This window comes from Solanum dulcamara, chromosome 2 (assembly GCF_947179165.1).
Source record: "Solanum dulcamara chromosome 2, daSolDulc1.2, whole genome shotgun sequence".
In the NCBI taxonomy this organism is placed as follows: Eukaryota; Viridiplantae; Streptophyta; class Magnoliopsida; order Solanales; family Solanaceae; genus Solanum; species Solanum dulcamara.
Window position 1 is genome coordinate 65115894 of NC_077238.1, and position 13286 is coordinate 65129179.

The window sequence follows — 13286 nt, forward strand, 5'->3', positions numbered from 1 at the left end:
GTCCGTAGTAAGATACACATATCCTTTTATTCAGAAGTCGTATTGATAAGCAGTTTGTTTTTTTTAAAAACTAGACTAAATTATCTTTAATTTGATATGTAGTAGGTATTCTAACTCCTCATATACAGGGAGATATGTCTTTCCCAAGTCATACTATATATAAGATCATATGATATAATCAGTCATGACGTGACCTTCAACTTGTACTATTATTCTAAGATTTTCTTGGACCTCTTACTTTGGTATAAGACTTATTGTGAAATACTATAAGTAATACTCAATATGATTACTAATTTAAAATCTTATTCTCCCAACAACCCGCAAAGAAACTACACAAGACAAAAATATAATTTTTGGGCGTACATCTTTAACTTAGTGAGTTAATCACCTTAAAATATATAGGGTGTTACATCCTCCCATCTTTAGAAAAATTCATCCTCGAATAAGGGTTAACTTTTATTTAATATATTTCTAAAATTCATAACATTAACTAAAGATAATGATTAGTAAAGTACATACCTCAACATCATATTGGTGCCAAAAATATGTGAGGATACTTCTGCATCATTTCTTCCTCCGCTTTCCAAGTCATCTCCTCAATATTATTACTCTGCCATAATACTTTAACTGAGGCTACTTATTTAGTTCTAAGCTTTCTAAACTAATAATAAAGAATAGCAACTGGACATCTTTATAGGTCATTTCCTCTGAAATTTGAACCTCATGAAGTGGCATAATACGTGTCGGATCTTCTATGGACTTACATAACATCGATACATGAAATACGGGATGAACTACTGCTAAATCTGTGGGTAACTCCAACTAATAAGCTACCTTACCTATCTTGCAAATAACTCTATAGGGTACAATATATCTAGGACTTAACTTGCCCTTCATGCCAAAACACATAATGCGTTTCATAGGTGATACTTTTAGAAAGACCCAATCATCAACTTCAAACTCTAGCGCTCGACGGTGCACATCAGCATAAGATTTTTGCCGGCTTTGTGCTGTATGAAGCCTATCTCTAATAATCTTTACTTTATCAATAGCTTGCTGCACTAAATTTGGCTCCATTAACTTTGCCTCATTGAGTTCAAACCAACCTACTGGTGATCTACACTTCCGACCATATAAAGCTTCATAGGAAGCTATTTTAATACTTATGTATTAGCTATTATTATATGTAAACTCAATCAAAGGTATATGATCATCCCAAATTCTCTTAAAGTCTAGTACACAGGCACACAACATATTTTCAAGTGTCTGAATAGTGCATTCAGCCTATCTATCAGTTTAAGGATGGAATGTAGTGCTTAGGGTCACTTGGGTACCTATACCTTTCTAGAAGGATTTCCAGAAGTTTGCTGTAAACTATGCACCTCTATCTGAAATAATAGGCAATGGGATGCCATGTAGGCAAACTATCTCACGTATATAAAGTTTGGCATAATCTTCTGCAACATAAGTAGTCCTAACCGGCAAAATATGAGCTGATTTTGTCAATCTGTCTTACAATAACCCAGATAGAATCATACTTCCTACTCGACCGAGGTAAACCTGTAATGAAATCCATGTTAATTACGTCCCATTCCATAATAAAATTTCTATATTTTGAGTTAAGCCTCTAGGATTTTGGTGCTCGACCTTCACTTGCTGACAATTAGGACATTGAGCTACAAAATTTGTAATATATCTTTTCATGTCATTCCTCCAATATAACTGTCTTAGGTCGTGATACATCTTTGTGGAACCTGGATGTACTGAATATCGGTAGTAATGAGCTTCACTCATAATTTGATTATGTATCTTGCTCACATTAGGCATACATAGATGACTATGATATCTAAGAACTCCATCAGATCCATAATCAAATAGGTTCTGCTTTTGCTATGTTATATTGTCCCTTAGTAACACAAGCTCTGCATCGTCATACTATTGCTTCTTAACTTCTGCTATCAAGGATGACTCTGTTGTACTTTGAACAACTACACCTCCATCTTCAGTATCAAGCAATCGAATCTTTAAATTAACCAATTGGTGCAAGGTTTTTACCATTTTAATTTTATTAGCCTTTACAGAACGTAAACTTCCCATAGACTTACGGCTTACAACATCTTTTATAATATTTGCTTTACCTAGATGCTATAGAATGCTCACATCATAATCTTTTAGCAATTCTAGCCACCTTCGTTGTCTTAAGTTCAACTCTTTCTGTTGAAACAAGTATTGGAGACTCTTATGATCAGTGAAGATATCAACATGTACCCCATATAAGTAGTGACGTCATATCTTCAATGCAAACACTACCGCGGCTAATTCTAGGTCATGGGTAGGGTAATTCTTCTTGTGCTTCCTTAACTGTCCAGAAGCATAAGCCATAACCTTCCTTTGTTGCATTAGAAAGCAACCCAACCCAACTCTGGAAGCATCACAATAACCAACATAACCCTTGTACCCTCAGGAAGGGTCAAGATAGGTGCTGAAGTTAACTTATTCTTTTTAACTTCTTGAAACTCATTTACCACTGAAATTGATTAAAGGGGAACATGTTCACTTTCCAGGTCTCCAAACTAAACCAAATGAGAAATAAAACCTTTGGATATCAACTTTTGGTCCCTAAGGTGTAAAATAAACTTACCTTTAGGCATAACTGCATTGCCCTTCCATTCTAGGACTAGCTCATCGAGAAGTGAAATCTAATAATTTTGGCTCGATAATCAACATTAGCATAATATGCTGCTAGCCATTCCATGTCCATAATAACATCAAAATCAACCATTTCAAGTTCTACTAGATCAGTCAGGGTAGATCTACCACATACCAATATTGCACAGTTTTGGTAAACCCTTCTAGCTAACACAGACTCGCCAATTGGAGTAGAAACAACAAATGACTCATATAATAATTCAGGAACTATTTCAAAATGACCTACAGCCAATGGAGTAACATAAGAAAGGTAGAGCCAGGATCAAGCAAAGTATATACTATATGAGAATGAATAATCAGTGTACCTGTGATGACCTCCAGCTGGTCTTGGCGACCACCTAATGCATAAAATCGATTTTGCACATCCTTTGAACCGGGTGCCTCTCCCCCTACCAAGACCTGAAGTAGATTGAGGACCAGGTCTTGGAGGGCGATCTGAAGGTGATGAATCCGTTGATGATCCTTCTTGCGGAACCATAGACCTCTCTCTCTGCTTGGAAAATATCACTTAATATACCCCAGATGCCTACACTCATAGCATATATTCTACCCTAGACGACATGGTCTAGAATATACCTTTTTGCAATGAGCACAATGTGGAACTGATTGCCTTCCCTGTTCTGATTGTTCCCGACCATAAAATGGATAAATAGCTTAAAGAAAAAGAGTAAACATGAAGAGAGGGTAAAGGTTACATAGTGGTTGAAGTTGATCTTAATGAGAAGTGTGACATTTGAAGTGCTTGGAAAAGTTAGTCACTATTTATAGCCAATAATAATTTGTACCGACCCCTCAGGCTACATTACAACCTGTGAAGTCCTAGTTGATCATAAAACTGTCACATCCTTATATTAGTGGAGCAAAACACTAAGGGCAAGCCTATACCGAATCCCCTTTCATAAGAATTCATTTGATAGAGTGAGAGAAATTGTATTTGTACATCCACTTGGGTAAAAATTGTTATATATGATTGCTTGTGGATGATCCTTTTGTGGTGAGGGGCACATGTTCAATAAGAGTTTTGTGATTTATATGATGTCTTGAACTAGTAATATGCAGAAGTTTATTTATTTGGGAGTTAATTCTTGAGGTTAGAATGTTGTGAATAAGTCATTTGTGTGGTATTGGTTGGATAACATACTTGTAAGTGAGTTTCCCGTTTTGCTATTTTTAGTATCCTAGCTTGTAATACCTTATGTTGTATAGCTTGTGATGTGTCTTTTGGTATTGACATATGGATTCTTTTGAGGAAAAACAAGGTTTTAAGTGTGGGTTGTGATCTTACATGTATTTATACGCTCATTTACCTTGTTCACCCATAATTTTAGCTAAGTTTGAGAGAAAAGTCCTTTTCATTGACTAGGTTTTGGTGTATTTATGTAATTTGGGCTAAATATTGTGAGTAGAAGTTTTGAGGGATGAAATAAAGCAAAAGACAATAAAAGAAGAATGGAAATCCGGCTCAAGAAAGACACGAGAGACGAGAAAAAAGGCTAAAGCCAAGTGGAAGAGGGAATATGAAAGAAGGTCTGCATCGTGGACCTGAGAAATTAATATTGACTTCAAAGATTTCCTAAGCAGTAGAGTTAGGGTTAAGGCCGCATCATGGAGAAGGATAGATTTTTTCAGACCTCAAGCGAGGGCGATGGTCCACGATGCGGACCTGGCAACTTAAATTTGGTCGCATCATTATTTTTCAGACTCTATAAATAGCTTAGTTATATTAATCTAAGATTATTCTGTCTTTTATTTTGGACAACACGAATAGAAACAACGAAGAACACTTCTTAGGGTTATTATTTCTTACCCTTTTCCTTAATTTCTACCACTGAAGTTCATAAAACATTTTTGTCTTTTGATTCAAACGATGAGTGGCTAAGTTTGCCTATTCTAGGGTTGTAGCCACAAGATTATGGTATAATATTATTATGCTTTGGTTGATAATGAGTTGTTGTTCATGATTACTCCTGCATTCTTGATTTTACTATTTTAATGTCTGGCCAATATTAGGATAAATTTGTTGTCTACTTTGAACTCAGAAGACAGATATGAGATAGAACATGAAATGTAGGGAACATGTTTGTTCTAGTGCTAACTAGGATTAATCATGTATAGAATGCTTGTGAAACACATACCTACACACCATGTTTGCTACTAAATAGGATGATAATGTTAATGCATTTTTGTTGGTTCACACTTATCCTTACTCAACGATGTAGTAGGTTGTCAACAAAGGTAGGCAATTAGAGGTCGGAAGATTATGATTATAATATCAACCCTGTAAATCAGTAATTTAATGACCCATTGGATACCGAAGTAAGGAATATTATGCCTCACATCTATAAATATTGCAACCCGAGAATTCATTTTAACCTGATTAAATCTCTAGTGAAATCATTGAATCATCTTTAGTAGTGGTTTGTACAATTATTCGAAATTAGAAGTAACAAAACATCTCAACTCTATTAAAACACGCACAATTAAGTTAGCTCATTGAAAAGAAACTAAAATCCTAATTAAAATCCTTTGGGTTAGACAATCTGGCTCTGAAAGGAGTCACTCTACTTCTCGTGAGACTGGTACACTTGTGTGAGCTTTGGTAGCATAAAGTTTTTGGCGTCATTGCCGAGGACTTTAAGTTTGGCAATCAGTTCTTTTTGAAGTTTCTTTATTATTTGTGCTAGTATTGACAACTTGATCTTAGTTGTGATTTCTTGAAAGTATTCTTAAACAGTACACTAGACAGAAGTGGAGAAATTGCAGAGCCGCTGGCTGAGCATGAAGGATTTTTACATCAACAAACGAGAAGAGCGGCCTTGCAGTACCCTGTGGCACTAATCAACCTGGAGTTTGGTCAAGAGGAACCTGTATAGAACCGAACAAGGTTCCTATGAATATGGCAGCAAGAACGGTTACGGATATGGCAATCCCTCGAGCCACAAATGTTACCAACCACATCCATAAATCGCCTGCTGGAGGTAGATTCGAACTGAAGTAGAATATGGTGCTACTCTTGCACACTAATAGTTAGTTCACTGGATTTCCACATGAGGATCCCTAAGTTTATTTATAGAACTTCTTTGAGATCAGTGATACTTATACACCAACAGGAGTGTCACCGGACTATGTGAGATTAACATTGTTTTCCTTTTCTTTATTGGGGAAAGCAAGGAGGTGGCAGAAGTTGGAGCCACCAAACTCAATTACTTCTTGGGATGATTTAGCCCGAAAGTTTCTGATTAGATTCTTCCCGTCAAGGAAGAAAACAAAGCTTAAAAGTGAAATTTTGTGTTTCAAACAGAAATCTTAGGAAAATCTGTACCAAGCTTGGAATAGGTTTAAATCTTTACTTATTAATTGTCCTCATCATCATCAATATAACGAGTTATTGGTCCATACATTCATTAAAGGGTTGGACCCAACACTAAGATTTTTCTTGACTCTGTTATAGGTGGACAGGCTTTGGAGAAGGCATATGATGAGCTCTATGCACTTCTTAATGGCATATCTTTAGGCCTGTGGTACAGACATAGGCATGGATGTTGGAAGTTAATGTTGTGATAACCTTGACAACTCAAATTTCAGTAATACAGAATATGATGACCACACATTTTAAAAACTTGGCATTGGGGCAGCAATAGATTCCAGTAAATGTGGTACTGAAGCAACCAACATGAAGCAAGGTGTGTGGAAGCAATGAACACATGTTTGAATGTTATAGAGCAAATACTGAATTAGTAAACTTTGCGGGTAATGCACCAAGGGGTGGAGGTCACCAAAACTTTGGTAATACTTACAACCCTAGTTGGAGGAACCACCCAAATTTCTCATGAGTCGAAATAAGAAAAATCAGAACCACAGGCAGACCTAATTTAGGCCACAAAGAGGTGGACAACATTATAATCAGCAAGCTAAGATGAGTGTTGAGGATATGCTGAAACAAACTATGGTTGACCAAGATAAGATGGTTTCAGAGGTTCGACAAAATCAGTTAGCAACCCAGAACATAGAAAAGTAGTTTGAGCAATTAGCTAGTGCTCAGAATTCTCGCCAGCAAAATGGTTTGCTGGATAACACTGACCTAAACCCTAAGAAAGTGAATGCGCTGAGTACCCATAGTAATCGTCTATTAGGTGAGTTGGCTCCTCAAAGCAAAGTTATTGAGGGAAAAGGTAAAGAAAAGGTTGTTGAATAAGGTGAATCTAGCTTTCCATGAGCTGACAAGGAACCAAAATCAAAACCACCTCCTTCATTCCCACAAAATTTCAAAATGAAAAAGGAGGAAGAGTGCTTTGAGAAGCTCATTGACCTGCTAAAATAGGTACATACTAACTTACCTCTGATTGATGTTTTGTAGTGTACCCTAAAGTATGCCAAATATGTCAAGGACATTATGACAAACAAGAGAAAGTTAGCAGAGTATGATATAGTGGCACTCACTAAGAATTGTAGTTGTAAAATTTTGAACAAGGTCAAGCTTCCAGCCAAGAAGAAAGATCCTGCGAGTTTCATAGTGCAGGTAATTATTGGTAAGTTTATCAATGCTAGAGGTCTCTATGATCTAGGTGCAAGTATCAACTTGATGCATAGATCTATGTTCAAGAAATTGGGTTTGGGAGACCCCAAGCCTACCATAATTTTGTTATAATTGGCAGATCGCTCTGTGGCTAGGCCAGATGGTATAATTGAGGATGTTCTAGTCCAAGTGGGATCTCTTATCTTTCCCATGTACTTTGTCATTCTAGACTTTGACCCTGACCCAGAGGTTCTTTTCATCTTGAGACGCCTATTCTTGGCAACAGGAGGGGCATTGATTGATTTAGCTATTGGGAGATTAACTATGAGAGTGTATGATAAAGTGGAGGTGTTTGATATTTATCAGGAATTGAAGTTGCCTTCTATTTATGAGGAATTTTCTGCAATAACTGTGATAGATAAAGAAGTGGAAGCATAATGTATGTTAGAAAACGACCTTTTGGAAAGAGTGTTAGTGGGTCAAGATATTGAAGTTGATGTTGAAGAAAAGGAATTGGCTAGTGTGTTAGACATTCCAAATATAACTATGTTGAAAAAGCATGTAGAGCCATTGGATAGACTTTTTGGTCCATCACCCAAACGATCAATTAAGGAAGCTCTTAAATTAGAGTTGAAACCGCTTTCATCCCACCTCAAATATGCTTTTCTGGGTGACGATAATACTTTACCTATAATTCTTTGTTCTTCTTTGTATAAAGTCCATGTTACAGTAGCTCTAGAGGTGCTTAAAAGGTGAAAGAAAGCCATAGGATGGCAAATGGATAATCTACATAGGATTAGCTTAGCTTTGTGTATGCACATGATTTTCATGGAGAAGGGGCATAAGCCAGTTGCACAGCCATAATGGAGACTGAATCTTATGATGAAAGATATGGTAAGAAAAGAAATAATCAAGTGTTTCGATGCAGACATCATATACCCCATTTTAGATAGCAAGTGGGTAAGTCCAGTCCAGTGTGTACTTAAAAAGTGTGGGATGATTGTGATCACCAATGATAAGAATAAGTTGATCCCCACTAGAACAGTCACTGGATGACGCATTTGCATGGATTATCATAAGTTGAATAATACAACAAGGAAAGACAACTACAAAGTTCCCTTCATTGATCACATGCTAGACTGGTTGGCTAGGCAAGAGTAATATTGCTTCCTGGATGGGTATTTGGGGTATAAACAGATCACTATTGCTCTTGAAGACTAGGAAAAGACCAATTTCACTTGTACTTATGGGACATATTCTTTCAAGTTTATGCAATTCGAACTCTACAATACTCCTGCAACTTTCCAAAGGTATATGATGGCGATCTTTCATGATATGGTGGAGAATTTTGTAGGGATCTTCATGGACGACTTATCAGTCTTTGAGGAGTCCTTTGAGTTGTGTTCACAAAACCTGGACAAGGTCTTAGCAAGGTGTGAAGAGACCAATTTGTGTAAAGAGACCAATCTTGTCCTAAACTAGGAATAATGTCATTTCCTAGTGAAAGAGGGGATTGTGTTAGGAGACAAAGTATCCAAAAAAGGCCTAGAGGTGGACAGAGCAAAGATTGAAGAGATTGAGAAACTACCTCCTCCAATTTCAGTCAAGGGTGTCTCCAATTTCTTGGGACATGATGGGTTCTACTAGAGGTTTATCAAAGACTTCTCAAAGATCACCAGACCTATGTGCAGCCTTCTGGAAAAAGATGTAAAGTTTTATTTTAATGGAAGTTGTATGCAGGCATTTGAGCTCCTGAAAAAGAGGCTAATTGAAGCCCCAATCTTTATAGCTCCCAATTAGGAGTTGCCTTTTAAGCTCATGTGTGATACTAGCGACACAAAAGTGGGATTAGTCTTGGGACAAAGAAAGGAGAAGATCTTCCATTCCATCTATTATGAAAGTAAGAGTCTCGACTAAATCCAGGCAAACTACACTATGGCGGAGAAGGAGATGTTGGCATTGGTTTATGCATTTTACAGTTCAGGTCATATCTGGTAGGTACTAAGGTTGTTGTATATACTAACCATGCAGATTTTAGGTACCTATTTAACAGAAAGATACCAAGTCGAGGCTCATCAGATGGATCCTACTAATACAGGATTTTGACATAGAGATCAAGGATCAAAAGGGTTGTGAGAATCAAATTATTGACCATTTATCAAGACTTGAGAGTTTATTACATGTTGGTGAACAAATAGGTATCAAAGAGGAGTTCCCAAATGAGCATCTATTAGCTTTGGAGGTGACTGAGTTGCCTTGGTACGCAGATATTGTCAACTATTTAGTAAGTGGAGTCTTCCCACTAGGTGCAGCTATACATCAAAAGAAGAGGTTGATGTATAAATCCAATTTTTATATATGGGATGAGCCCTACTTATTCAAACAGGGCGCTGACAGAATGATAAGAAGATATGTGCCCGAAGCTGAGGTGCCCCAAGTGCTACATAGTTTCTATTCATCACCCTATGGTGTCCACCATGAAGGGGAATGCACTGCGCACAAGGTACTTCAGTATGATTTCTTTTGGCCCACATTGTTTAAAGATATTGTAGGGTATGTCATGAGCTGCGATCAATTTCAAAGGATGGGGACTATATCAAGGAGGCATGATATACCATTGAATAATATTTTAGAGGTCGAGATCTTTGATGTGTGGGTCATAGACTTCATGTGTCCTTTCCCACCCTCTTATGGGAACCAATACATCCTGGTTGCAGTGGACTACATATCCAAGTGGGTTTAGGCCATTGCTCTTCCTACCAATGATGAAAAATTGGTGAGAAAATTTTTGAAGAAGCATATGTTTACCAAGTTCGGTACTAATAGAGCTATTATGAGTGGTGGAGGTAAAAATCTTATAAATCAAATGGTAAAGAATCTTCTAGATAAGTTTGGTGTGCAGCATAAAGTGGCTATATCATACCACCCTCAAACTAGTGGAAAGGTTGAACTATCATATAGAGAGGTGAAGTAAATCTTGTAGAAGATAGTGAACTCAACAAGAAAAGATTGGTCTATTAAGCTAGATGAAGCACTTTGGGCTTATAGGACTTCATACAAGACACCAATTGGGACCTCTCCATACCACACGGTGTTTGGTAAAGCCAGCCACCTGCCAGTTAAACTAGAGCATCAAGCCTACTGGTCCATAAAAAAGTTCAATTTGGATCCAAAGCTCGCAGGCAGAAAGCGAATGGATAAGCAGCATGAACTAGAGGAGTTTAGGCTACATTCTTATGAAAAATGTAAAACTCTACAAGGAAAAGACCAAGAGATGGCATGACAAGCAGAACATCACTCATACATTCAAACCAGGGCAAAAGGTACTTCTCTTTAATTCTAGACTGAGACTTTTTCTAGGAAAGCTGAGGTCTAAGTAGTGAGGGCCCTTTGAAGTAGTGATAATGACATCACATGGAGTTGTTGAGTTGTGGAATGTAACGAAAATAGTGACATTCTTGGTCAATGGTCAAAGAGACAAATACTATTTTGCGAATGATGTTGATCGTGAGGAAGAGGCATTGGAGTTGGAGAATGAGTGAGGGTCAATGTGCCATTCACTACTATGGCACTAAAAGCACTTCTCAGGACTAGTGAGTGGGCATCGATCATGCTAACTAAGCTTAACATTCTCCCTCCTTATCGAGCCTGACCTAGAGGTTCCTTTCATTTTCGGACGCCCATTCTTGGCAACAGGAGGGGCATTGATTGATATAGTTATTGAGAGATTAACTATGAGAGCACATCATAAAGTGGAGGTTTTTGATGTTTATCAGGCATTGAAGTTGTTTTCTTTTTATGAAGAGTTGTCTCCGATAACTGTGATAGATAAAGAAGTGATAGCATAGTGTGTGTTAGCAAAAGACCATTTGGAGAGAGTTTTATTGGGTCAAGATATTGAAGGTGATGTTGAAGTAAAGGAATTGGCTAGTGTATTAGACATTCCAAATGTAAGTATGTTGAAGAAGCACATGGAGCCATTGGATAGAGTGTTGGTCCTTCACCCAAATCATCAATTGAGGAAGCTCCTAAATTAGAGTTGAAACCGCTTTTATCTCACCTTAGGTATGCCTTTTTGGGTGACTATAATAATTTACCCGTAATCCTTTCTTCTTCTTAGTCTAAAGTGTAGGTTACAATAACTCTAGAGGTACTCAAAAGGTGAAAGAAAGCCATGGGATGGCAAATGGCTGATCTATATGAGATTAGCCCAGCTTTGTGTTTGCACAAGATTTTCATGAAGGAGGGGCATAAGCCAGTTGCACAGCCACAACGTAGATTGAATCATGTGATGAAAGATGTGGTAAGAAAAGAAATAATCAAGTGGTTGGATGCATGCATAATATACCTAATTTCATATAGCAAGTTGGTAAGTCCAGTCCAGTATGTGCTTGAAAAGGGTGGGATGACTGTAATCACTAATGATAAGAATGAGTTGATCCCCACCAAAATGATCACTGGATGGCCCATATGCATGGACTATCGCAATCTGAATGATGCGACAAGGAAAGACAACTACCCAGTTCCCTTCATTGATATGATGCTAGACAGGTTTCTTGGGAAAGAGAACTACTGCTTCTTGGATGGGTATTCGTGGTATAAACAGATCACTATTGATCTTGAAGACCAATAAAAGACAAATTTCACTTGTACTTATGGGACATATGCTTTCAAACATATGCCATTCGGATTGTGCATTACTCCTGTAACTTTCTAAGATGTATAATGGCGATCTTCCATGATATGGTGGAGGATTTTGTAGAGATCTTCATGGACAACTTCTCTGTCTTTGGGGAGTCCTTTGAGTTGTGTTTGCAAAATTTAGATAAGGTTTTAGCAAGGTATGAAGAGGCCAATATTGTCCTAAACTATAAAATATGTCATTTCCTAGTGAAGAAGGGGATTTTATTAGTCCATAAAGTGTCCAGACAAGGGCTAGAGGTGGACAGAGCAAAGATTAAGGTGATTGAGAAACTACCTCCTTTGATTTCAGTTAAGGATGTCCGTAGTTTCTTGGGACATGTTGGGTTCTATAGGAGGTTTATCAAAGACTTCACAAAGATCGCCAGACCCATATGTAACCTTTTGGAAAAGGAGGTAAAGTTTGATTTTGATGGCAATTGTATGCAGGCATTTGAGCTCCTAAAGAAGAGGTTGATTGAAGCCCAATCTTGATAGCTACCAATTAGGAGTTGCCTTTTAAGCTCATGTGTGATTCCATTGACACAGTAGTGGGAGTAATCTTGGGAAAAAGAAATAAAAAGATCTTCCATTCTATCTATTATGCAAGCAAAACTCTCGAGTCAGCCCAAGCAAACTACACAGTCACAGAGAAGGAGATGTTAGCACTAGTGTATACATTTGACAAGTTTAGGTCATATCTGGTAGGTACTAAGGTTGTTATATATATTGACTAAGCAGCTCTTATGTACCTATTCAACAAGAATGATGTTAAGTTGAGGCTCAATAAGATGGATCCTACTACTATAAGAGTTTGACATAGAGATTAATGATCGCAAGGGTTGTGAGAATCAAACATTTGACCATTTTTCCAGACTTGAGAGTTCATCACATATTGGTAAACAAATGCAGATTAAAAAGGAGTTCCCAGATGAGCAGCTATTAGCTTTGGAGGTTTGAGTTGCCTTGGTACGGAGATATTGTCAACTATTTAGAAAGTGGAGTCTTCCCACCAGGCTCAACTGTACAGAAAAGAAGAGGTTGATGTGTGAAGCCAAGTTTTACATATGGGATAAGCCCTACTTGTTCAAATAGGGCCCTGACAGAATGATCAAAATATGTGTGCCTGGAGCTGAGGTGCACCAAGTGCTACATAGTTTTCATTCATCACCCTACAATGGCCATCATGGAAAGGAACGCACTTCTTACAAGGCACTTTAGTCTGGTTTCTTTTGGCCCACATTGTTTAAAGATGCTCATACAAGATTGCTAAGGTCTAAGTATAGGGTGGTTTTTCTATATTTGATGATTATTAACTATTTATAATGGTGTTTGTGTGCAGATTAACAATGTCAGGAACCCACAGGCCCTAAAAGGAACC

General features: G+C 37.6%; 1 protein-coding gene across 1 annotated transcript; it reads left to right on the plus strand.

Moving 5' to 3' along the window:
• Nucleotides 1-11399: 11399 nt before the first annotated feature.
• On the plus strand, nt 11400-11858 carry LOC129872337 (uncharacterized). Its single transcript, XM_055947304.1, has one exon. It carries the CDS (start codon nt 11400-11402, stop codon nt 11856-11858), a length of 459 nt encoding a protein of 152 aa, XP_055803279.1.
• The last annotated feature ends 1428 nt before the right edge of the window (nt 11859-13286 follow it).

Bases quoted from the DNA above. Each gene is read 5' to 3' on its own strand.
- LOC129872337 (XM_055947304.1), top strand. From the start codon at position 11,400: ATGGGATGGCAAATGGCTGATCTATATGAGATTAGCCCAGCTTTGTGT.